This window comes from Littorina saxatilis, linkage group LG14 (assembly GCF_037325665.1).
Source record: "Littorina saxatilis isolate snail1 linkage group LG14, US_GU_Lsax_2.0, whole genome shotgun sequence".
NCBI classification, from domain to species: domain Eukaryota; kingdom Metazoa; phylum Mollusca; class Gastropoda; order Littorinimorpha; family Littorinidae; genus Littorina; species Littorina saxatilis.
The window spans coordinates 31,337,258-31,363,474 of record NC_090258.1 but is presented as its reverse complement, the minus strand read 5'-3'; the positions used below and the strand labels follow the sequence as shown (position 1 = coordinate 31,363,474).

At 41.9% G+C, this 26,217-nt stretch overlaps 2 protein-coding genes across 6 annotated transcripts in view; both read left to right on the top strand.

The window, feature by feature from the left end:
• LOC138947577 (uncharacterized) lies at positions 1-18,046 on the top strand. Of its 5 annotated transcripts, none has more exons than XM_070319079.1 (6): positions 1-120; positions 7,437-7,733; positions 8,618-8,769; positions 9,931-10,176; positions 10,941-11,085; positions 12,111-18,046. In XM_070319079.1, the coding sequence occupies exons 2-6, from the start codon at positions 7,469-7,471 to the stop codon at positions 13,433-13,435; spliced, it is 2,133 nt and encodes a 710-aa protein (XP_070175180.1). In that variant the 5' UTR covers positions 1-120; positions 7,437-7,468; the 3' UTR covers positions 13,436-18,046. The 5 variants fall into 5 exon arrangements, with proteins under 5 accessions (XP_070175180.1, XP_070175176.1, XP_070175177.1 ...); XM_070319075.1 differs by lacking the exon at positions 1-120 and adding an exon at positions 3,276-3,415; XM_070319076.1 differs by lacking the exon at positions 1-120 and adding an exon at positions 3,486-3,738.
• A 1,266-nt stretch (positions 18,047-19,312) lies between these two features.
• Positions 19,313-26,217, top strand: part of LOC138946580 (carbohydrate sulfotransferase 15-like) — a 12,567-nt gene continuing 5,662 nt past the window's right edge. The window contains exons 1-6 of the mRNA XM_070318025.1: positions 19,313-19,802; positions 22,331-22,507; positions 23,671-23,818; positions 24,223-24,418; positions 25,139-25,234; positions 26,025-26,181. Coding sequence (XP_070174126.1) covers positions 22,332-22,507; positions 23,671-23,818; positions 24,223-24,418; positions 25,139-25,234; positions 26,025-26,181 — 773 coding nt within the window. The 5' untranslated portion in view covers positions 19,313-19,802; position 22,331. The remainder of the gene's footprint in view (positions 19,803-22,330; positions 22,508-23,670; positions 23,819-24,222; positions 24,419-25,138; positions 25,235-26,024; positions 26,182-26,217) is intronic.

Below are 26,217 nucleotides of genomic sequence, written 5' to 3'. Positions count from 1 at the left end.
GTGTTGACAGCCTGCAGTGCCTGTAAACCTAGCAGCTACACCTGAGACTGTGGACTGACTGACATTTACAGTTGTTTAACACTTCGTGTAAATTACAAATCTGATCTGGTTTATTCAGCGGTAAGTGAAGTAGATTGTTGTTGTTGTTGTTGTTGTTGTTGTTGTTGTTGTTGTTGTTGTTGTTGTTGTTGTTGTTGTTGAGTGTTATGCCGAAACTCTGTAGTTTCACTTTGAAACGATTTACTACTACTCCAGCGATTCTATGGTAAAAAAAAAATTGGAATGCTTTTTTAGTCGCGTATAGAACACTGCCCTTCTTCTTTGGCTTCTTCTGCGGGTTGTAGGTAATTAAATTGATTAGTAATACTATGGAGAACATCTTGGAAAGCATTCAGAGTATCACAAAGTTTGCTTTAGATTTCTGCCGATTTCTGTTAGGGGGGGAGGCCGGGAGAGGAGGCTCATTAAAGGGAGCGAAGCGACCTGGACGAATGAGCGAAGCGACCGAGATTCCTAGGGGGGTCCGGGGGCATGCCCCCCCCCCCCCCCCCCCCCCGAAAAAATGTGTGTTCCAAAGAAGCCAAATGGTGCTATCTGAGCTTAGAAATTGCTCAATCTGTCATTTTTTCCCTCCCTTTTGGGGGGAAGCAATTTTAACTTTTGTATGTTACCATTTTCTGGCATGAGAATAACATTTCAATAATATGCAACGGCTGACGCTGACAAAAAGAAAATAGACACTCAGTGATGAACAAATTCAGTGATCACGTAGCACCAAAGAAGAACACAGTCTTTGGTCGGTACATATTTCTGAAAAGGAAACAACAACAAGACGAAACCTTTGAAAAGTTTGTTACTGATCTACGCAACCTTGTCAAAGATTGCGAGTACACAAACTCCGCCGAAATGGTCCGAGACAAGATTGTTGGGGGTATTCGCTCCTCAGAAATTCGAGAAAAACTCCTCACAGAGGGTGACACTCTCACCATGGAGAAAGCCATCTCCATTGCCACTACACACGAGATAACAAAAAAGCACCTTGCATCTATGGCAACAAGCGGAGAATCCATTGACTTCATCAGAAAGAAAAAACAGAGTCCCCATAACAGCCAACGGCAGAGCGGACCAAATCAGACCTTCAACTGCAGAAACTGCGGAGGCAAACATGGCCGAAAAGAGTGCCCAGCCTTTTGAAAACAATGTCTTTTCTGCAAGAAACAAAACCATTTTGCCAAAGTCTGCCTCGCCAAAACGAAAAGGGAGAAGGTCCACACCATAGAGGAGGAAGAAGATGAAGAGTCAGTATATATCGACGCCATCACCGGTGGCATCAAAGACCAACCCAATGCAGCTTATGCCAACGTGACGAGCACAAAGAACATCATCCGTTTCAAGCTCGATACTGGCGCTCAGCTTGAGTCAACGTTCTTCCGTCATCGATATACACACAACTGAAGAAAACGCCACCCACCCAGTTAAGTGACAGCAAGTTATTCGGCTACACGGCAGGGCAGCAGCTACTTCAGTGTCAGTCACGGAGGTTGCATAAACATGACGTGCACTTACAAAGACCACGCATGCTGACGATGGTACTTTCCACATCGTGGACACCCCAGCGGCAAATCGCAACCCATACTAGGCATGCAAGCCTGGGTAAAGCTTGGCGTCATCAACGGATGGTATGGTACTGAACATTGACTCTACCCCTGCCATGACAAAAGCCAGCGTCATTGAAGAATACCACCAGCTCACACCCAAGACGATCGACCCCGAAATCGTCGTCCAACGCCGACAGCATCTACAAGAGGCCCAAGGTAGACACTACAATAAGCCTCTGCCCACCCACTACCACCTGTCGACAAAGGCGACCAGGTACACGTCCAGCTGCACAAGGGCGACAACTGGCAACCCGCCACCATCACTGCCCAACAAACTGCACCACGCTCCTTTGTGGTACAGACTCCTGACGGACGAGGCAGCTACAGAAGGAACAGACGCTTCCCGCTGCGAGCAGCAAAGACCACCCCTCCCATACTTGATGACCCGGCAACTCCAACACCGGTGGCAGAAACCCAGCCGACTCCCCACACTCCAAAGCCAGCCATGAAAACAACCATGACTAGAAGCGGCCGTATCGTGACTGCTCCAAAGATGGACCTCTAGAACACATTCACATACACAAACAAGCATACGCACTCACACTAGGAAGTGACACAGAGACTCAGGTGAAAGACCCTGTGAAGTGAAAACAAAGACTCAGGTGAAAGACCCTGTAAAAATAATGCTATTGTATTCTAACTTGATAGTGCTATCGTTTTATACATCCCTGTATCAGATAATGAAAAGTCAACGTTGTGCCAAAATTAATGCTTGACTATTTGATATTATCAGTATTAAAGTTAATACTCATCCTGAATCCAGCCGTTGATAAAGCAATAATTGTTGGTGCTACATTTTATTATAGTCAACGGAAATCTTCCTTTAAAAATGTGATGCATTAAATTTTCTTTAAACAAAGGGAGATGTAACATTGCACATGATACACAGACCATGGGAGACAATCCGCCCCAGATGTAATGTACATTATGCAGAGTATAATGTACATTATAGTTATACATTATAATCTTCCGCCATCACGAATAAAAAAAAGCACATGTCATGAGAACTCGGTCTTGTTAAGTGAATCAATGTCTGACCACAAACACTGAACGGCCACCCATCATAACAACTACACCGGGTTTCAAGTGTTTACATTTGTCGTCACTTAGCCAGGCTACTTAGTAATATGTGTGTGTGACGGGGACGGCGATGCCGAGTCAGTCCCCGGCGTCAAGTTTCAAGTCAAGTCGCACGGCCCGTGATGACGCACGGTCTGACGCCGTTGATAACCAATATTGGTCTGTGAACTTGTTAAGGCGCACTAGTTAAATCAAGCGAACTTTGTCCGTGCAACGTAACCAGAATGCTCCCAAATAATTCACTCATGGGCTTGAAGTCTGCGCCGTTTAACATTGAGACGTATTCACGTGACTTTTAAAAGTAAATACTCTAAAAGTCAATACCTAATTATAGAAAGATTATGTTAATTTACTTCTGGACTGAGAAAACAACTGATTTTCTTATGCCTTTCCTGCAGATTACATACATACAGAAAGAAAATCAAAACTAAGGACTGATCGTTCAGAGGCAAGAGAGTCTCTGAGTCATTGTAGGCTACTTGAGATCCGTATCAGTCACTGATGATCTTAGAGATCCGTTAGGGGAAGGGGCGTAACTCCAAATCTAGGGGAATCCCCTAAAACAGCTGACCTATTTTTGCGTGTGCTGCGTGTGTGTTCACTGTGGGTGTTACTCTGCGTCACATAATGAGACCGTTACGTAATCACGTATCTCCGTTCTGTCGCCAGTAAACCGGGTACGTACTGACACTTCGCATCCATTTTTGTCTATGCACGGGAAGCGGTTAATTTGCGCACCTGCTGAAACAAAACGGATTCGATTTTGCGATTTGCTTCCTCCTCAATCCAGATTTAAGCCTCGTTCTGATATGTGTGTAGTGTTGGTAAGGTCATGCACACATATAACACTCATCGGATCTTTCAAGCGTGAACACTGAACACTAACGGGTGGGGTAAATACTACCCACTCAGGCGAAAACGGAAGTGTGGAATTTATCAACACCACAAGACAGTCACGAGACGCTGAGGTCAACACTAAAAACCGAGATACAAATTATAGGTGCGTGTCAAACCCGAGTGAGAGAAAAAACATGGCGGCCTTCCATTTCGCAGTGTCTTGGTGATTCATGCGTTTAGTTGTAACGCCAAGTGCGCACTCCTGAGAGTGTGTCCTAAAACGGATTTGGGTTTCTTTCTTCGAGTAAGAGTCATCGACGCATTAAAACTCGTTGTGTTTTTGGCTTGTAACCACAATCGATTGTTTCGAGCGCAGGTTGAAAAGCTGTGTCGTGTTTTTGATATTTTTAGACGTGCTGGTAAGTTTGTTGTGTCTATTTTTTCTTTCTGAGAAAGGTTCGGAGTTAGTAGAACAGGCGGATTCACGGGGCTCTGGTCTTAGTGTCAATATTGTGATGGTATTAACAAAACAACGGGTTGGTTTGGCTGAATGTTTTCAAAACTGATCATAGTTTCATTTTGAATTGCTAACATTAACAAACTGAAAGTAAGAACTAAGATTAGCATAATTACAGACTAGTGAACTGCAACGGTAGGTAAGCATATGGTTCTTTTCTATGAATTTCTTTATCATTTACAACTACAAGACTTATAGTTATACATACTTTAACAACCTTAGAAGCAAAAAGTGGTTATGTCACTATGACTATATGAATGTGTATGCATGCATGGGTATTATAGTGATCAGTGACACAAACTTTGGTCAGCGCTACTTTACAGTGCATTTAAAGAAAATTATTATCAGAGATTTTGCTACACAGATTGAGCCAGAGTTCAATTAAAGCCCCAGTATGTCTCAAATGGTTTACAAAACGATTCAAATCTTCCAATGAAAAAAGCAGTTCTAACCTTATGGAACACACTTGCAATAGTATGTAATAGCATTAAAATAAATGAAACAGTTCGTTTGAATTGCTATTTAGCTCGCTTAAACCACACACCAGATTTTTAAAGATCAACACTGTGGTATTCATATTTCATTTTTCTTAGAATCGTAATTGGTGTTATATATTTTAAACTGAAAGTAGATTTCTAGTTAAAACGCCAACCCTAACCATGCCCTCAAGCTGCTCATGTCCCTAACAGTTACAGACTACTTCCTTACCACCAGACAGTAAGATAAGAATTACCTGTCATTTGTGTACTTCTTTTTTTGCTGTGCGTTTTCCAGTATGATGTCTGAGAACTTACTGCAGTTACTAAGTTACTTGGAGAAGTTAAAAACCCACAAGCTGTTTGTATACAAATCAAAACTAAAAACACACCTTTTCCGTAAACATTTACCGTGAAATACATTTTCAAGCCTGGTCCGTTCCTGATGGTCACTTTTGTCCCATGTACTGTACATAGTTTTTCACGTACGTGTTTTGCGCGCGCATGAGTGGGTATGTTTGTGATAATGTATTATTGTGCAATTTGTTTTATGTAGTGCGTGTGTTTGCCCGTGCGTGTGTTTGTGATAATGTTTTACAGAGCAATGTGTTATTCATTGATATGTGTGTGATTGCACATTAAATAATGACTTTTTTAATGTACTGTACGTATAGTTTTTTCACGTATGTGTTTTGCGCGCGCATGCGTGGGTGTGTTTGTGATAATGTATTATTGTGCAATTTGTTTTATGTAGTGCATGTGTGTGCCCATGCGTGTGTGTGCCCGTGCATGTGTGCCCGTGTGTGTGTGCCCGTGCGTGTGTGTGCCCATGCGTGTGTGTGCCCGTGCGTGTGTGTGCCCGTGCGAGTGTTTGTGATAATGTTTTATAGAGCAATGTGTTAAGGCCAAAAAAAAAAATTTGTCTGTTTCTGGTCACCCAACCGACCCTAAATTTCGGCGCCGACCCTAAACTTTTTTTTTCCAAACTCAAGATGTAAGATGTCTCAAGTCTTCTTTTCTGTTTCATCATGGAAATATCAGACCAGGTAAACAAAGAAAAACATGTCATACTCTTTCAGTCTATACTCTTTCAGTCTTTGTCACAGATTTGTAAATGTGTTGAGTGTCTTGTCTCTATGTATAGTGAATCCAGTCTCTTTGCGCGATTTTTAAAGTTAGTTTTATTGGTCTACATTTGGGGTAAAAAATAAAAAAATAAAAAAAATCCCTACCTACCTACCCTATTTTTTTTAGCCATGTTACCAGAAACAGACAATTTTTGGGGGGGCCTAATCATTGATCTGTGTGTGATTGTACGTTAAATAATGTTTTGTTGTCATAGTATTTTGATTGTACAGCGCTTTGAGCAGGGTTAAACCCTGGATACATGTGTTATATAAATATTATGCATTACTTTTACTATTATGCTTACATGTGGGACATGTATTGATAAGTAAATATAGTGCTACGTGTACTGTATAGCCAGTCTCTTGTAGATCTATCTGGTTGAATTGTGTGTTTCCGTTTGACTGACATTGACAACCTATTTTATTTTGGACAATGAAGATAACATTTGCGGGCTGCACATAAATGATGTATAACAGTAATACTAGGGCCCCCCCCAAAAAAAATAGGTGTGGTTACGGTAACATAGCCAAAAAAAATAGGGTAGGAAGGTAGGCAATCACTTTTTTTTTTTTCTAATGTGTACAATTTAAACCTACTTGACAGGGAAATAAGTGTGCGACTCGGACGATTTCGCTTTCATTGCGTTTTCTGCACTCGGTTTTTTTGTTTGTTTGTTGTTGTTGACAAATGTAATAAAAAGTTATAGGGTCGGCCCCTAAAAATAGGGTAGGTCGGGTTACCGTAACCACACCTATTTTTTTTTTAGGCCTAGTAATAGGCTATGTGGTCTCCCATTCTGCAGTGAGAATAGCCAGTCATTTCTAATATTTTTTGGTGTGTGTTTCGGTATGATGGCTGCAGAGGGACTGCGAACCTTGAAAACAACATTTCATTATGCTTCTTTGTCTGTTTAACTTTATTAAACAATCCTTACTTGTGTAAAATAGTTGAGTTCACCATCTCGGATCTGACCAGGATTTACATTATATATATGTGACCCTCCACCACGGAATGAGTCGCATGTCACCTTTGCATGATTTTCATATTTTTACATTCTGCTAAAGAGTTTTTTATGCTCTATCCAGTGGTGAAAGCCGTTTAAGAAAAGAGCGAAAACTGTTTGAGTTATAAGCCTGTGATTAAGGTGACCCTTACGCTGTTACCAGACACTCCCCGGACTTTTAAGCCTAGCGCAGAACCGGGCGAGGTGACATGCGACTCATTTCGTGGTGGAGGGTCACATATATATGAGATAAGACCATCCTTCAACTTGGTCACATGCCAAAACCCATGCAACACCATGATTGAATCCTGAGTGTTACTGTGAAGGTTAGGAGTTGAAATTTGTTTATGAATTAATTTCTTAAAAAGACACCAGTAGCATTTGCAAAATTAATTAATCACGAAATTCCTACTGTGAATAGACAGCACCCAGACTGTTCAGTTTTGATATGTGACCAAGTAGAGGGACGGTCTTATCCCGTGTTATTGTTAAAGCCTTGCCCTTAAAAAGACACCAGTAGCATTTGCAAAATTAATTAATCAAGAAATTCCTACTGTGAATAGTTTTGATATGTGACCAAGTAGAGGGACGGGCTTATCCCGTGTTAAAGCCTTGCCAGATCTGAGATGGTGAGCCAAAAAGTTATCATTGGAAGGAGAGTGCCTTTAAGTTTAAGTCCCACATTGTACAGTGGGAATAATCAGTCACGTTTAATTATATTACGTTGTGTGTTTCAGTATGATGACTGCAGAGGGACTGAGGACCTATTATGGACAGTGAGGATGACATCTGTGTGCTGAACCAGTCTCCCAGCACTGACGACGAGGTTCTAGAAGATTGTCCTCTTCCCATCATCCCCTTCTCTCCATTTGCGCCGATTAGCCCCACGAGCGTCGACCACGGCTCTCACCACGCCCTGCACAAAGCATACGCTGAAGTGAAAAGACGACTCAACGAGACAGCTGAAAAAAATCGTCAACTCACCCGTAGAGTTCACGAGCTGGAGTCTTCACGGACCAGTGGTAGTTATATAGGTACGTACACAATAGACGATGTTTGGAAGGAACTCTGTCAACTTTGTATCGCTTGCTGATCCTGTTTGTTTAAAAAAAAATTCTGTTCTATCTGCTAATTTGCTCTCTCTTTAACACTTTCTACCCCACCTATTTTGACCAAGTTTTTTTTAGCCGAGACCAGCTGTGCTGCAGCAGGTCACTCAGAATTGTAGTAACTTTGTAGTAACTGTGTATCAACACGCCGGAATGCAGGCGTTAGATGGACGTTACAGGAAGCGACTGAACCTAACAGTCTGAGTAGATATATCCATACCTGGGAGACAATGAGTTAAGATTCCCTCTGTTTTAGAAGAAAGAAGAGAAAAATGACAAGGAAAACCCAGATGAAAGATGCAGTTCATGAAAGTACATGTACTTCTTCTTCTTCTTCGTTCATGGGGTGAGACTCCCACGTTCCCTCATGTTTTTAGCACGAGTGGATTTTTTACGTGTATGACTGTTTTTACCCCGCCATTAAGGCAGCCATACGCCGCTTTCGGAGGAAGCATGCTGGGTATTTTCCTGTTTCTATAACCCACCGAACACTGACATGGATTACAGGATCTTTTTCATGCGCACTTGGTCTTGTGCTTGCGTGTACACACGAAGGGGGATAAGGCACTAGCAGGTCTGCACATAAGTTGACCTGGGAGGTCGGAAAAATCTCCACTCTTAACCCACCAGGCGGCAGTGACCGGGATTCGAACTCACAGTACATGTACTTCGAAGGTAGTTCAATGTCTTGCTTGAAGAGCACTTTAATAAATTCTGCATTTTTAAAACGTCCAAGGTCAGCTGAATCTTTCTTCAGCGCATCAGTGTTTGTTCGTTTTGTCGTCAATCACATGCTTTGTTGTTGCCAGGTGATTCGTACGACATGATGGATGACATCACGTGCAGTGCACAGGGAGCAGCGGAGGCACAGATAGGAGCGGAGGAGGGCTACCACAACAACTTGCAGCGACAACTGGTGCGATGCAAGACACAGTTGCAAAACATGGAGAAAACTTACCAGGTACAGCGAAACATTTATTTATGTCACACGCTTTCCTTTTTTGCCACTACTAAAGAAAACGTGTGCAAAATTGTATGTTACACACTTAATTTGAAGCATGTGCAAGAACGGATTCAAACTCGAAATCGTCCCTCCAAAAATGCACACACAGCTTTCATTTCTCCTGCTGTTATTGTTTCTTCTCTTTACAAATTCTTCAACGCTGAGAATACTGAAAACAGCATCCCAGACGACAGTACTGTTTCCATACGCGAATTTAGCTGCCCTTGGAAAGTGGCTCGCTCACGAGGCCTGTTGGAATGAATCTAGAAGGACAGAGTTATGAACAGACATGACAAAGATCCCGAAAAGAACAAACATTTCGCGCATGTAGACACAGAAAGACGTCATGAAGAATGCGATGCTTCAAAAGATACAGACTGTGACGATGACTCGGACGTCGTTCACAGTCACACAGTATACGAAGACGTCATTCATAGTTGTTCGGTCACCTCCGTCAAAAAGTAGATCTCTCCATAATGGCTGCCACTGTGTTCAGAGTTGTCAAGCGTGAGTACGCAAAACGTGTTTGTTCTCTCCTCTGTTGAAGCTGTGAGACATAAATGCTATTCAGACTTGGTCGTGAGACAGAGTTTTCTTCCACACTCGATTAGCTGATGTCTAACTCAGCCTAACGGCTTCGTTAGACAATCAACATAATCTCGTGTGGAAGATAACGTCTGTCACATGACCAAGTCTGAATAGCAGGTAATAAGAGCCATTGTGCGGTATTTAAAAAGACAACGTCTTAGTCTTTTGTCCACATAACTTATATTGTTGAATGTTGAATTTAAGTTTTGTTATGAGGGTCCGTAAAGAATGTTGAAATAGTTTTGAATTTTCGAGGCAACGTGCTGTGCAAAGCCTGTATATCTCATGCTTAGTTAACTCTTACCTGTGTGATAGACCCTTTGTTTCTTTTTCCTGGATTTGTCATGGACACTTTTTTCTTATTTTTTTTATTTTCGCCATGATTTTATCACCAAGAAGTGAATAAGTTAGAATAGTCAAAGCTTTTACATAATGCATGAATTGCGTACCTTTCAGGATAATATCATCAAAACATAATTAAAAGCACGCTCATAAAAAGTTTTAACATGATAAATAAACTCCATGTTTCAGGATTACGTCAGTGAATCAGAATTGAAGTTGAACACTTTAGGCCAGAAACTCGAAGAAGCGAACGGCCAGATTTCTCAGCTGAGCCAGGATAAATCAACACTGCAGCAGAGTTACGAGATGGTGAAGAGACAGAAAGATACTGCGCAACAGACAGTGGAAGAGATGAAGCAAAAGTGTCAGACGCTGGAGGTGGAGAAAGACAAGGCGTTGAAGGAAGCCGCCTTGCTTCACGCATCACTGCAAAAAGTGAGCTAGATTTTTTTTTATAAAGTTTGCTTTTTTGTTGGTTTGAAATAAGAATTAGTTTTATTCCTGTAGCTCTCTTGTTCAGCTAAAGTGAGTGAGATTTTGTTTAAAGTTTGGTTACCCGTTGGTTTGATTCTTTGAAAATAGAATTAGGACATTGTAAAGAGTGAGTACCATAGTTCTGTAATGGGCTGGTGTTTGCCATTGAAAAAAGAATTTAATCATCAAAGTTAATTTCTTGTTTATGATGTTACTTTCGACTTTTTATCCTAATGCAAATGATTGCAGGCTCTAATCCTAATGCAAATGATTGCAGGCTCTAATCCTAATGCAAATGATTGCAGGCTCTAATCCTAATGTAAATGATTGCAGGCTCTAATCCTAATGCAAATGATTGCAGGCTCTAATCCTAATGCAAATGATTGCAGGCTCTAATCCTAATGTAAATGATTGCAGGCTCTAATCCTAATGTAAAGGATTGCAGGCTCTAATCCTAATGTAAATGATTGCAGGCTCTAATCCTAATGTAAATGATTGCAGGCTCCAATCCTAATGTAAATGATTGCAGGCTCTAATCCTAATGTAAATGATTGCAGGCTCTAATCCTAATGTAAATGATTGCAGGCTCTAATCCTAATGTAAATGATTGCAGGCTCTAATCCTAATGTAAATGATTGCAGGCTCTAATCCTAATGTAAATGATTGCAGGCTCTAATCCTAATGTAAATGATTGCAGGCTCTAATCCTAATGTAAATGATTGCAGGCTCACCAGGAGATCGGAGTGCTCAAGGAGAAACAAGGTGACAGCATGACAGAGGCGTCGCCAGAACTTGTGGCAGAGCTGGCCAACATGCGTAAAGTCATCGACAGTCTCAAGAAAATGGTGCTGGTTCAGCGAGACTATCTGGGTAAGAGAGGATAGTCTCCTTTTTGATTTTGAGCTCTTAATTTTTTATTTATTTTTTTTAGTTTAGATGAAGGTATCGTGCGCAGTGTGTTGTTGTTGATATTTGCGCTGATTTACATTTTCATGCAGGATATGTGAACTAGCCAGTAGAGAGAGACAGACATACTGACTCTTAAAAAGAGAGATACACTCTTTAACACACCCACCCACTGACACACACATGCAGGTACATAGGCACACACAGACACACACTTGGGGGCCCAGGTAGCTCAGTTGGTAGAGCACTGGACTTGCGATCGAAAGGTCGCTGGTTCGAATCAGGGTCAGACGGACACGGGTCAACTTTATGTGCAGACCCAGAGACAGTATTCATCTCCCCCCACCCCCTGTTACCACAGTGGCACGTAAAAGACCGGGGTCCTGATTTGGCCTATATGGTCCGCTGGACCCAAAAAGCAACAACTAACTAACTAACGTAAAAGACCTCGGTCATTCTGCCATAAGTGCAGATGGCTGATACCACCTAAACATGCATACAATTGTGTATCTCATCTAAAGTCGGGTTAAAACCTGGGTACGTGCCCCTAATGGCTTTGCCGTGAGGGCGTAAAACTTGAGTTTCTCTCTGACACACACACACACACACAGGATGTTTATGAACTAATGTAATTTAATGCTTTCAAAGTTTATTATATCAAATGTAAGTGCTGAACTCTACCCTTAAGTACCTGTTGATCATCTTTTCCTGGTGTGGAATACAATGTATACAATTCAAGCAAACCAACTGAAAACCAACCCCGAGTGCATGTATGGGCACAATAAAGAACCCAAGTTGACAGCCAAAGTCTCAGGGCTTGCAAACATCAATACACACATGCAGGGAAAAAAAAATTGTTAGCGCCGCACTGTATGGCAGCTTGTTTTCCCCAGTGAGAAAGCGGCCCGAATTTTCATGAGGGTGACCTCACAGGACTATATGAAATCTTATCCTTATCCTATCCTTAATATCTCTTGCTCTCATTGCAGCAAGGAAAGGCCTGTCGGCGTCAATGCAGTCCAACATGAGTCGGTCACTTCGCGACCCATCCAGTGTGGAATCAGACACCTCCCCCATGGCCAGTGGACGCAGCAGTGGGGGGTCTCACTCGGGCCAGAGCTGGGAGATGGTCAACGGATCGGCCGCTTCCACCCTTGACCCTCGTCAGCAACAGCAACAACAGCTGTTGATGATGCAGCAGCGGTCAGTATCGTCCACTCGGGGAAGTCCGCGGCTGGAGCATCAGGACGCCATGAGAACTGTCCCCTTGGTCAAAAACCAAGCAGTGATCGATGAAAGAGACGGATCGAGGGGGGTGATGGTAAACGGACGGATTGATGCAGGCGTTCCTGGGCAGAGGTCGAAAACTGACTTCATCCAGAGGAGAAAAAGCGAGGATGCTGTCGTCCCACAGAGGAGCAAAACGGAACTGATCCGATCGCACACAGACCCTCCTCCTCCTCCTTCCCCTCATTTGGCTGAGTGGATGGGAACTCACTTCCAGCAGCAGCAGTCAACTGCACAAGTCGGTTTGAACCAGTTCGGGCACAACCCAACAGGTGTGAGCCAGTTGCAGCAAGGAGGAGGCACAGTAGTTCCTTCACAATCAAGAATTCACTACCCTCCTGCCCCGTACTCCCCCCGACGTCAGTCATCCCCGGCCCGAGAATCTTCCGGATCGTATGATAACGTGAACTTCGCTAACCGCAACACAGCCGGCCCCTCCATGCATATCTTGGACCAGAGCGGGCTGTCAGGCGCTCGCGTCCTTCGCAACAACTCGGACAGTTTCGGAAGCAGCGGGGGGAGCGTGATGACACTTCCCAACCCCAGACACGGCGGAGGAGTGACCATCCCCATTGTCAGAGACGGTGGCGGAACGACAGGTAGAGGCTCGCCGCAAGAACATGCTGACATCACGCAGCAAGCTGCCGACCCGACCAAGCTAGAACTTAACCAGTACCACAGAATTCACTTCGAGAACGAACCCGCCATGCACACCGGGAACGGACTCGACCGAAAGTGCCCCGTCTGTGGCCAGGACTTTTCGCACTTTTCCATGGACGACTTTCAGACCCATGTTTTTGAATGTTTCGACGACGCCGAGGAGGCTAACGGCCCGGAAACCTTACAGGCACAGCAGCAGATTACGCAAGGGGTCTGTCAGAGATCGGGAGTGCTGAACAAGGTTTGCCCCATGTGTGAGAAAGAGTTTCCCGAGAATGTTTCGCAGCAGTTCTATGAGGGCCACGTTCAGAGTCATTTTGAGGAGGTTACGGATCATTTTGAGCTCTTGGAAGCGCAGCGGTCGTAAAGTTGAGGATAAGTTTCTGCCTTTCTCTTTTTTCTCTTTTGTTTTGTTTTGTTGACATTTCTTGCAGGAGGCACCAAATTACACAATTAAGATCTTCTACTCACTCTGAATTACACAATGATAGACATTGAACTTGAAGTTCAAAATCAAAGACACTGAATGGGGCAAATAATGTTGATGTTTTAAGACAGCGCTTCTTTGGAATCATTCTTTCCTTGATGCTTTCTGTTTTCGGCTGTTTTAAGGAAAGTCAGTTTGGCACTTCGTGCGTTTGCATTGAGAAGCACTGATCGAGAAATACGTGTGTATTTTGTACTTTTTCTTTGATGAAGCGTGTTACTCAAGAGTTATTCGTATGAGCAGTATGTTCACCAGGATAACTTGATCCAATATCAATTAATGAATTACCATGTATTCCTGGGGGGGGAATGCTGCACATACAGCCTTCATTGCAAAGGGTTTGTGAGAAAAAAAAATCATTATCAGGAAAAGAACATTCAGAACTTTAAATCTTCACTTGCTATTTTAAACATGGATCTGTTTGCTATTTGGATTGAAAACTTGTAATTCTCGAGAGATTTCAGGGTTCCCACTTTTCTGTGAATTTGCAGATTTCTGAGAAATGTGTAAATCAAATGATATAGTAAATCAATGAGAAACCTATTACTAATACTATGCTCATTTTTGTATCAGATTGCACCATTTTGAATGTATATATGTGAGTTGTTTTTCGGGCAACACCACCGCCCCCCCCCCCCCCCCCCCCTCGAACAAACAAACAAACAAACATTTCAGGTATTTGGGAGTTTTTTCAGTGAGAACCCTGGAATTTGAGGAGGGAAAATACAGGTACATAACACAAAGAAAGAGAACATGTTAATCAAATTAATGCCCCTCTTTGGTCAAACGAAAATATACTTTCTGCCTGTTCCTTTCTAGTACATGTATGTATTAATTTGTTGAGAATAAGTGGCTTGTAAATTACATTTCTTGGCCTCACAGTTTTTTGCTGCACTGATAAAAAAGAAGTTTTATTATGACTCATATTGTTTACACATTGTAACTCGTAGATCATCAGTTGTATGCCAGTCTTCTGTGATAAATTAATCATCAGGTTAATTAGAAATGTCGTTTTTTGTGTGTAAAGATGACGTAAGTTTGCAATCATAATAATAATGTGATAGTAAACAAGACTACACACACGGACAATTATAGAGCTTAGAGTGTGTGACAAAACTACACTTCCCATCTGCAGTGGTCTGTAACTCTTATTTTTCTTTGGGCTTGGGTCAGTAAATCACTAAATGTGATAAGTGAAAAACTCACAAATATTTCGAGCTTGACGATATCGAGCGCTTCAAACAAGGCATAATTCTTTGATATATATGCTGCTGCTTATATGTGATTATATGTTCACTGCAATCATCGAACGCAGAAGAAGAAGAAGTTCACTGCAATGAGACTTGGAAACAGAACATTTGATTTACATGGACAAGTGTGGGTCGGCCGTAAAACTGTGACCTGAACATCTTTAGAGAGATCAGTCAGTGTTGCTCTGAGGCTTCGGTCATTGACACATATTGTTTTGATCTGTCGCATTATTCTGATCACTGGTCTGTCAACCAGCCGATAGTTTTAACAAGGTCCTGAAATTCTGACAGAACAATATTTTTGTAGCCAGGGCATTTTGACCTATACGTTTATTCAATCCAGGTCCAATTGTCCTCCTAGAACCAACGCTGATCAATACCATGCGATGGTTGTTGAGACATGAGATTGTTACAAAAATTAACGATTTTCCATAAGGCCCGAGTAAAGGGATTTTGTGTAGTGTTTGTCAAAATCAGCACTGAAATGAAGATATAAGTTACACATGTAGTGGAGATTTGAGAATCCAATGTCTGATTGGTACACTTGGGCGGGGACGTAGCTCAGTCGGTAGCGCGCTGGATTTGTATCCAGTTGGCCGCTGTCAGCGTGAGTTCGTCCCCACGTTCGGCGAGAGATTTATTTCTCAGAGTCAACTTTGTGTGCAGACTCTCCTCGGTGTCCGAACACCCCCGTGTGTACACGCAAGCACAAGACCAAGTGCGCACGAAAAAGAGCCTGTAATCCATGTCAGAGTTCGGTGGGTTATAGAAACACGAAAATACCCAGCATGCTTCCTCCGAAAACAGCGTATGGCTGCCTAAATGGCGGGGTAAAAAACGGTCATACACGTAAAATTCCACTTGTGCAAAATACACGAGTGTACATGGGAGTTTCAGCCCACGAACGAAGAAGAAAAAAAAATTGGTACACTTCCTTGGTTCACAACTTTGGTTTTCATTCCTGGACTCGGCATGCTGGAAGTGGTGGAATTCTAATCATATTGCCTCAATTCTGTCTTCTGGCATATCAGCACATGCACCCACGTCCTTGAGAATAAGAGTAGCTAAACAGTGAAGACCCCCCGCGGGTTAGGGGGAAGAATTTACCCAATGCTCCCCAGCATGTCGTAAGAGGCGACTAACGAATTCTGTTTCTCTTTTTACCATTGTTAAGTGTTTCTTGTATAGAATATAGTCAATTTTTGTAACGATTTTAGTCAAGCAGTATATAGGAAATGTTAAGTCCTTTGTACTGGAAACTTGCATTCTCCCAGTAAGGTAATACATTGTACTACGTTGCAAGCCCCTGGAGCAAATTTTTGATTAGTGCTTTTGTTAACAAGAAACAATTGACAAGTGGCTCTATCCCATCTCCCCCCTTTCCCCGTCGCGATATAACCTTCGTGGTTGAAAACGACGTTAAACACCAAATAAAGAAAGAAAGAAAACAGTGAAGAGAGTTATAAATTGAATATGTCAGATATGGAAATTGAAAGGGTCTTCAGAAGAAAAAAAAAGTTCTGAATGAATTCTTAAAGTATAATGTTCATGTATGTGCTATTTTCGAATGATATAAGTATAAAGTAATAAAGTACATCATAGACCTTTATGTAGTATTTGGACACATTGAAGAAAGATTGTTACTAGTACCACTAGGAAGTAAAATCTGTCTAAACAATGATCATCGGAACAAGGTCTTCAAAACCTCTGTTAAACAGTTAAGATATGATGTATAAAGAAGGGAATATTTGAAGAACTTAGATGAATTGTTAATCCCTACTTACACTTAATGGAATTTAAGTGGCTTGACAGGTACCTTCAGATACACTAATTTCGTCACAAATCAGTTGATGAAACGTGAATTTCGTTTGTGATATTTCGCACGTTTGACTGATATGCTGCTAATTGCTTGCACTGGCCTTACTTTTTCAGTGTTAATGTTTCTATCAATGCTGGTGAATATTCTGTTACAGTATTGTCAACTGATTGTTTTGTCCTGGTTATAACTTATATCTATCCGGTGGTGTTAATAAGTGTGAACCTTACATTGTAACACTTCCACCCTTTGTAAAACTGGCATGAAGTTTGGTACTGTCTGTGATGTATAGAAATCAATCACTTTATAAAAGGCAGAAAGTTCAGTCATCAAAGACTGTGTGTGTGCGTGTGTGTGTGTGTGTTTATATGTGTCTGTTATGTGTGTGTGTGTGTGTGTGTGTGTGTGTGTGTGTGTGTGTGTGTGTGTTGGATTGGCTCCGTGTATGACTGTGTGTTTGACTATCACGTGTTCATATATATATTGAGTGTAAGTGTGTGTGTGTTTATATGTGATCGTGTTTGCTTGTGTGTCCTCTAATGTATGTGCGTGTGTGCGAGAGAGAGAGAGATAGATTGTGTGTGCACCCGTGTGTGTTTGTCCAACCTCCAATTAAAGACACCCCTCACCCTCCCATTTACGACTCTTCCTCTAATGATGTTGGGTTTTGTTACCCTTCTTTTCTTGAAAGTCCTTGTATCATCTGTTAGTTTAACTCCGTTTACCCAGATTTTTGGCAGTCTTAGATTATTAGAAGAGAGGGGGGGGGGGGGGGCTGCTGGGAGGGCGCTCCACTGTATTCCAATTAAAAATATACACACATGGCTATGCGACTTATACGAGAAGGAGTGTATACCTTTGAAAGTCGTACCTTTGCCAAATGTATTCGGCGACTGTCTTCTTCCTCTTACGTACTTTACACACAAAAATATGTGTATTATTTGCCGTTTTCTTTTCTTTCTTACTCCGTTACTTTCTTTGTTTGTATTTTTCTTTTCCACTCACCTGATTTTCTTTCTTTCTTGTTTTATTTCCATTGCCAGGGGAGATAAAGAGGTTGGGGGTGTTGGAGGGAGGACGGGTGGACGGCGCGTTGCTTTCGGGCAAGCACTTTCAACCCCAAAAGCTTACATTAACAATTCAAACAAACAGATCCTTTGGTAAACGGTTACGTGAGTTTATAACCTGCTTAATTGTTGATTGCCTTGTCTAAAATGCGTTTACACAGGCATACATGTACAAAGGGAAAAAAACACCTTTTCGATCAGAGTTTTTGGTCCTGGTTTTCTGTTGAGTGAAGACTTAATTTCTTCATGTGTGCATTTTCCTGTGCTGTTCGCAACTAATACAAGTGCTGAAAGTTGCTCTTTCTGCGCATACGGCTGTACTGTGATTACTTGACGCAAATAAAAACACACAAAACGATTTTAATTACATGCTAGATATGTTTTGGAGGCTATACTTGTACGGTGTTGAGGTTTTTTAATTTAATTTTTTTTTCTTCAGGGTCTGGAGTCGGCGTGTTTATGTCAGCGCTTTTCAGTCATCAGGCACACACACACACACACACACACACACACACACACACACACACACACACACACACACACACACACACACACACACACACACACACACACACACTCACTCACACACACACTCACTCACTCACTCACAACATATTACGATCTCTGTTATAAAGACGATATATTGAGATGACACCCACACTGTGACAAGCTGCTCACAATAAATCAAAACCCAAACTGAGACAAAAAACGGCTGCCTAATAACCAAACTGAAACCAGCTGCAAACACACGGCAACTCAGCGAGTTTTACACGGAACACTCACCGCAAAGCATAATTATATCATTTATAATGCATGATATATTACAGCCCTACAATACAGACGAACGAGCGCTAAGATTTAAATAAATTAACCTCCCCGAAAGCGGCGTATGGCTGCCTGAACGGCGGGGTAAAAACGGTCATACACGTAATAAAAACATGAGTGAACGTGGGAGTTTCAGCCCATGAACAAAGAAGAAGAAATTAACCCAACAACTACACTGTTTTATTGCTACATTTAGATCACTTACTTCCCTTGATTGTCTGACCTTGTTTAATAGCGCTGTGCCTTGCCGTAATACTCGCTTATGAATCCCAACAACTACACGTTTTGGCAGGCCCGAATTAAGCTCAATCAATCGATCCAGACCACACTATCAAGCACAATTAGCAATTAAAGCAAGCAGCAGCCATAGGGCCGATTTTGTTGGCAATCCTGTAGGTGACATATGTCTGATATTGACGCGTTTGTCGGTTGATGTATTTGAGTTTCTTGTCCCTTTGAGTTTGACTTGCTATACAAAGTGAGGCACGAAATGACTGAAGATATTGACCAAAAGACTAATTAGAGGTGTGGGTTATTTGTTTGGCTTCTGCCGTTTGAAATGGTGTACACCAAAATGACCAAGGCCGGGGTGGGTAAACTAGATTATTCTTTTTGTGTTGGGTGGAAAAGCCTGGTGTTTTGTCAGATATGTTATCTTTTTGTCTTTCACGGGTTTCAGTTATTTGCTGAATTGACTGAGTCAAGAGCTGATGAAGTGGGGGGGGGGGACGGGGGGAGAAAGAGAGAGAGAGAGAGAAGATGGAGAGAGAGAGAGAGAGAGAGAGAGACTAGAGAGAGAGAGAGAGAGAGATTAAACAACCATATTTACGAGGGTAATTATATAAGCAATTGCTGCGTTTTACAATCAGCCCTCTCCCATGGGGGGCAAAAGAAAGAGAGCGAGAGAGGTAATGGTAAGTTTATATGAGGCTTTATGTGCTTCTTTTGCAATTTGAAGAAGGAGATTACTTTAACCTTTTGATTGGTCGTTGTGGGCAGGCGTTTTGCGATCGAGAGGTGGACGCAAGGGCAGGTTCGACTGTACAAGGCTTAGATCGTAAAAGCAGATGTCATACCAGTAGGGCCGCCTATACTGTTTTATACACATGTGGTCTTACCACCTACGCCACCCCTACCTCTCAGCCTCCGACACAGACGCAGATTTTTTTCCTTTTGGGTGACGGAAGCGCTGAAGATAGCAGGGGCTGACGGGATAGCCCTTTGTGAAGGTCGTTGGAAAGAGGGTAACAATTAACCGGGTGGGAAGCTAAACGTCACCAGTTAAACGGGTATGTACAGCTTTACGTCATTTTTACTTTCTTTGACAAAGGTCAACGGTTTTTTTCTGCTGTTTTATTTCGACATTCTTGAGTAATTTTGCGGTGACGTGTTCTGCTCCTCAAGTTGTGTTAATTAACGCTCTGAGGTTATTACTTATCTAATTTAATAAAATGATTGAATTTTGATGTGTGTTATTTTACGTAAAACTGTATGTTTCATGTCACTTTTGCGTTCTTTTAATTAAATTGTTCACACTTGAAAATAACGGTGTTTTTTTCTTATTCACAAGCAGTTGCATGCACAGATATGAAGATGTGGTCATCATCACTTAATTCTACTCATGTCAGCAGTTCATCACCCCCCCCCCCCCCTCTCTCCATCCCCGCACCAATTTCTCTTCAAATGAACCGTTTCTTTTCGCATGTACGAGTATTTTCAAGCCAAAAAAACATGACGATGGTGGTAGACGTTTGCCACCTGTCGCCATATTGGATATTGATCGGATGTGAAGCCAACGACATGATGATGAGACAATGCATAGTTTGCAGAAAGAAATTGAAAGAGAGGAGATCCTGGCTAGAATGGATGAGTAAACTATGACTTTTAAAATTTTTTTTTACTTGTCACGTCAACTAATTGTGAATGCTCAAGATAGTCCTACAGTGGTACCTGCGATGAAAGGCCACCCTTGGGACCAGCCAAAAATGTCCCTACATTGCAGGTGGCCTATCATGACAGGTATATCTTTGTAGAGATAATAGACATAGAGACGCCAGAAAGTGTCCTTTTAAGGGAGGTGTCCTCTTATCGGAGGGGCCACACATAGCAGGTACCACTGTAATCCGGCGTCCTTGACAGGTTTTCTTCTTGGGCACCAAATACAAATTGCTTTGAATTTTGTAAATTACAAAAAAGAAGTCCATCATTTGACCCTCAGAGGCGCAGTTCAGAATGAGTCAGTAGGTTTGCGTTAATGATCTGAAGCAATTTACAAATATTTTATATTTTGCTTCTTTTATTTTGGAAGCTACAACAATTCAAGTCACAGTATCAGTTATCATTGATTTGTGTATCTTGTTTTTCCACTTTAAAGATCGGAGTTTCAAGTCACAGTATCAGTTATCATTGATTTGTGTATCTTGTTTTTCCACTTTAAAGATCGGAGTGCTTGTGAATATTTCGTTTTGTCCAAAATTGAACGTTCCAAAAACGTGCCCTTTCTTGATTTTGGAACGCAAGCAGTCTATCTGTTCATGATTTGTACAAATATTTTGTCAACTGTACATGTCCATTCCCATCGGGTTTTTTCCCTTACGCCCTACTTTGACATAAACTTATACCGGGTCTCTTACACGATAGTACCTAAAACAAAGCTGCTAGTGGTGCACATGATTTCAGTGTCCAAAAAGTTTACGAGTTTTGTCCACATTAATTTTCCCTCAATCTCCACCTTCTTTGCTTACTTCAAACGTGTGGTTTTTTTTGCCAGTAAGCTCCCGTGTTTTTATCGACAGGATGGTATTCTTCTTGTTCTTGTTCTTGTTCTTCTTCTTCAGTGTTCGACGGTTGTGTCTCTGGAGTGGTGTTCTAAAAGAAACTGCCACTAGCATCCATATCCTCATCAATTCGCCAGCTATCTCCCGTCTCCCTGTCCACAGGATGATGTTCAAAAAGAAACTGCCACTAGCAACCATGAGAATTATACAAGAGTCATATCCTCCTCAATTTTCCCTCAATCTCAACCTTCTCTGCTTATTTCAAACGCATTTGTTTTAGCCAGTAAAGTCTCGTCTTTCTGTCCACAGGATGGTGTTAAAAAAAAAACTGCCACTAGCAGTTCGTGATCTCCATGTCCACCATGCTAATGATACACGTGTTTATGCCTCTCAACCTTCTCTGCTTACCTCAAACGCATTTCCTAACTACTAAGCTCCCATTTTCTGCCTACATGATGGTGTTCAAAAAGAAACTGCCCCTAGCAGTCGTGATTTCCTCCTAATCTCAACCTTCTTTTCTTTCTTCAAACGCGGTTGCGTATTTCTTAGCCAGCAAGCGTCTCTCTTTTTTTGTTCACTGGATGGTGTTCAAAAAGAAGCTGCCATAAGCAGTCGGGATCTCCATGTCCACCATGCTAATGATGCACGAGTCATATCCTCATCATCAATTCTCCCTCAATCTCAACCTTCTCTTCTTACTTCAAACGTATTTCTTAGCCAATAAGCTCTCGTCTTTTTGCCAACAGTATGGTGTTCAAAAAGAAACTGCCACTAGCAGTCGTGATCTCCATATCTACCATGCTCACGGAACACGAGTCATGTCCTCCTCCTCAATTTTCTCTGCTTACTTTAAACGTATTTCTTTGCCAGTACGTTCTCTCTTTTTCTGTCCACAGGATGGTGTTCAAAAAGAAACTGCCCCTAGCAGTCGTGATCTCCATGTCCACCATGCTAATGATGCACGTCTTCATGCCGCTCAACCTTCTCTGCTTACTTCAAACGCATTTTATAACCAATAAGCTCCCGTTTTCTATCCACAGGATGGTGTTCAAAAAGAAACTGCCCCTAGCAGTCGTGATCTCCATGTCCACCATGCTAATGATGCACGTGTTCATGCCTCTCAACCTACACGCAAACGAGGGCGAGCTGGAGGACCCCACCAACCAGCAAAAACGGTCCGTCAACATGCACGAGCTGGAGGCCTGTCCTGAAGAAGGGTGAGTTTGAATTGAACACAAATAAAATAAAATAATATTGAAATGAAATACAACGAAATTCACTTGATTATATCAAGCATGAGAAATTACAGTGCTGGTGCAAACACACAAGACGCATACACAAAAATCACCTTTAATTCCACTCAACAATCTACAAGTACAACAGTAGTAGACCGGCACGGTTGGCCTAGTGGTAAGGCGTCCGCCCGGTGATCGGGAGGTCGTGGGTTCAAACCCCGGCCGGGTCATACCTAAGACTTTACCATTGGCAATCTAGTGGCTGCTCCGCCTGGCGTCTGGCATTATGGGGTTAGTGCTAGGACTGGTTGGTCCGGTGTCAGAATAATGTGACTGGGTGAGACATGAAGCCTGTGCTGCGACTTCTGTCTTGTGTGTGGCGCGCGTTAAATGTCAAAGCAGCACCGCCCTGATATGGCCCTTCGTGGTCGGCTGGGCGTTAAGCAAACAAACAAACAAACAGTAGTAGAAGTAGTAGTTGGTTGGTTGTTGATGGGTAGCAGTATCAGGAGCAGCAGTAGTGATAGCACAGTAGCGGTATGAGAGCGAGCTAAAGGACACCACGAACCAGCACACAAGATCCGTTAACATGCACGAGATAGAGGCGTGACCTGAAGAGGGGTAGGTATTTATTGTTGTTGTTGTTGTTGTTGTTGTTGTTGTTGTTGTTGTTGTTGACATTGTTGGTGGTTGAGTTGTTGGTGCTGTTGTTGCTGACATTGTTGGTGGTGGTGTTGTTGATGTTATTGTTGTTGTTGTTGGTGGTGGTGATAATGATGGTGGTGGTGGTGATATTGTTGATGTGCTGTTGCTGCTGCTGCTGTTGTTGTTGATATTGTTGTTGTGTTTGATGCTTTCGTTGTTGATGATGATAAAGTTGGTGGTGATTGCGATTGTGGTCGTTGTAGTGGAAGCAGTGATTACAAAAGGAGAAGAACGAGTGGTCTAGTGTGTGTGTGTGTGTGTGTGTGTGTGTGTGTGTGTGTGTGTGTGTGTGTGTGTGTGTGTATGTGTGTGTGTGTGTGTGTGTGTGTGTGTGTGTGTGTGTGTGTGTGTGTGTCTGCATGTTTGTCTGTCTGTCAAAGATAACTTTCAGAATAATATCGTCATGCTGACATTTTTTATTGATCGTTTTATTTTTTCAGAGATTTATTACCAGAGGAGACACCCTACTGGTCTGACAAGATAGAAGAATATAAGAAACCAAAGTATGAGTTTGAATACGTTGGAGAGAAACCCTTGAGTATCTGCTGCGCACCCGATAACACCACGAAAAAATCATTCGGTTATATAGTAAGTATACTAATATGAAAACACCTTTTTGTCTTTATTTACGTCTTTTCTATCTTTCTTTCTATCCTTCTGTCGTCTGCATGCCTGTATCTCTGACATGCTTTCAATACTCTGTCTTTTCCTTCTCCATGTTTCCGGTCCTCCTTTTAATATTTGCTTCGTTAAAGCTAGAATGTATTTTTTCTCTCTCGTTCTTTCCTTTTTCCTTCCTTACTTTCCTTCAGTTTGTCTTTATTTCCCTCAATCTGTCTTTTTTGTTCCTATCACTGTCATCTTATTTTCACAAATAATTGTGGGTTGAGACAGTGAGCCATACAGGGAAAGGAGTGTGACTTTAAATGAATGTGTTTTTCACACAACGGTTTGACATTGATCAATAACATGCACCTCTTACATTTTCACAGGAACCACCAAAGTTCACGGACAAAAGTAAAAACCCTTGCTGGTACGACGGCAAGAGACTGCGATGTATGCCCTACTTTTTCATTATCGGTGCTTCTAAGAGCGCCACCACTGACCTATTTAAAAGACTACTCATGCACCCGGATGTTAAGTGCACGAGGAAGGAAATTCATTGGTTCAGCAGACTGAGGACATTAGGTAATGTATGCAAATGTATGCACACTCACACTTGCATCCACTCAAGTTGAAATACCTGTTTTATGCAGGCATTATGTGGTCTGTGTTCATGCAGGTTGCACTTTTTCTAAACGTTTGCATTGAACTGAGCTTGTCGTTGACTTGTACGAAAGAAAAATGGTGCAGTGAATATGCAAAAATATGCACAGGTCTTATGTAATGCTGAGAAGGACATTTATTTACTTAAATCAGGTGCCTTGTGTCAGTTCTTGTTCACGTCTTTCGTGTTTAAAATTGTGTTTCGGTAACTTTTATTTAACGCGGAAGGACATGCATTTAAACTAACAGCAGACAAGAACGTGTGAAAAATGTCCATTCTCATCAGCATGTCAGAACCAAGTAATGGACATTGTAAATCATACTATTTTAGTCAATTGAATGTGACCTTTACTTATGAGAGAAATAATCGGGGGATATTGTGTAGATATAGTGAATGAAGACCTTAATCTGAACACAGAGAGAGAGAGAGAGAGAGAGAGAGAGAGAGAAGAGAGAGAGAGAGAGAGAGAGAGAGAGAGAGAGAGAGAGAGAGAGAGAGAGAGAGAGAGAGAGAGACATCAAGGAGAGTTGAAGTTTATACACGTGAATAGGAGTAAGGTTCAGATGGGGGAGTGATAAAACAGTTTTTAGTTTGTGGACATATGTACATTTTCAGAGTTTCACACGCACATGTAATTACAGGAGCGGGCCTGAAGTGGTACACCAGTCAGTTTAACACATTGGCCAAGGACATCAACACACAGATCAAAGCGGGAGAGCCAACCACAAGCGTCATAGGTAAGTTTCTATGTGTTGGTAGTTTAAATGGCTCTGAGGCTAGTTCAAGGATTGACCGAGTCTGTTCAGCTGCAGGGGCAATGTTAGCAAGCGAACATGTTATGCAGTTTTGTTTAGGCAAAAAAAAAAGTTTGTTTACGGTAACATAGGCAACAAAAATAGGGTCGGTAGGTCGGGATTTTTTTTTAAATTTGTTTTTATCCCCAAAAAACATATTTTTAAGTTATTTTGCCAAAAAACAAAGACTTTTAAAAAAAAATTAATTAATTTTTTTTCTCCCAAATGCCAAAAAGAAGTCTAGGGTCGCGCGAAAAAATAGGGTCGGTCGGGATACCGTAAACAGATTTTTTTTTTGTTTGGCCTTAGTGTACTGTCTTCTCTTTGAGAAGAATTGGAAGACGTATTCAAGTATTTCATATAGATGTGTGTAAACTAAACTTTTCTTTTTTCACTTTGATGGTGCTCATTCGTATGTTACCTAGTTTTAGCATCAAATAAAATCTGGCGTATGAAAACATGTATGAGATTATTTTAGAATTGCCTTTCGTGAAAACACTGAAGCTAAAATATTACACAAACCGAGTTATAAATACATGTACCTAAACTATCACTACAATAACTTCAAAACATCCTCATGCTGGTACGGAAACATCTCAATAACAATTTCCTGTGGCCAACATATTGTTGCAGCCGAATTCAATACAACAGAGTTCACGTCAACCGAATTGACCGCCATCGCAGTGTCACTATAACCGAGTTCATTATAAGCGAGTTTTGAAACTGTTCCCAGGGGAGGTCAGCATAGACTACCTGTCGGACGTGCAAGTGTGGCCACACCTGACGGGAAACCAGGGCTGTTACGAACCACGGGTCACCATCGCCAGCCATGTACGTTTTGTCGACCCCAAAGCCAAAATCATCATCAACCTCAGAGACCCTATCAGACGGTGAGTGTTCTCTGTCGCAGAGGATAGAACTAATTA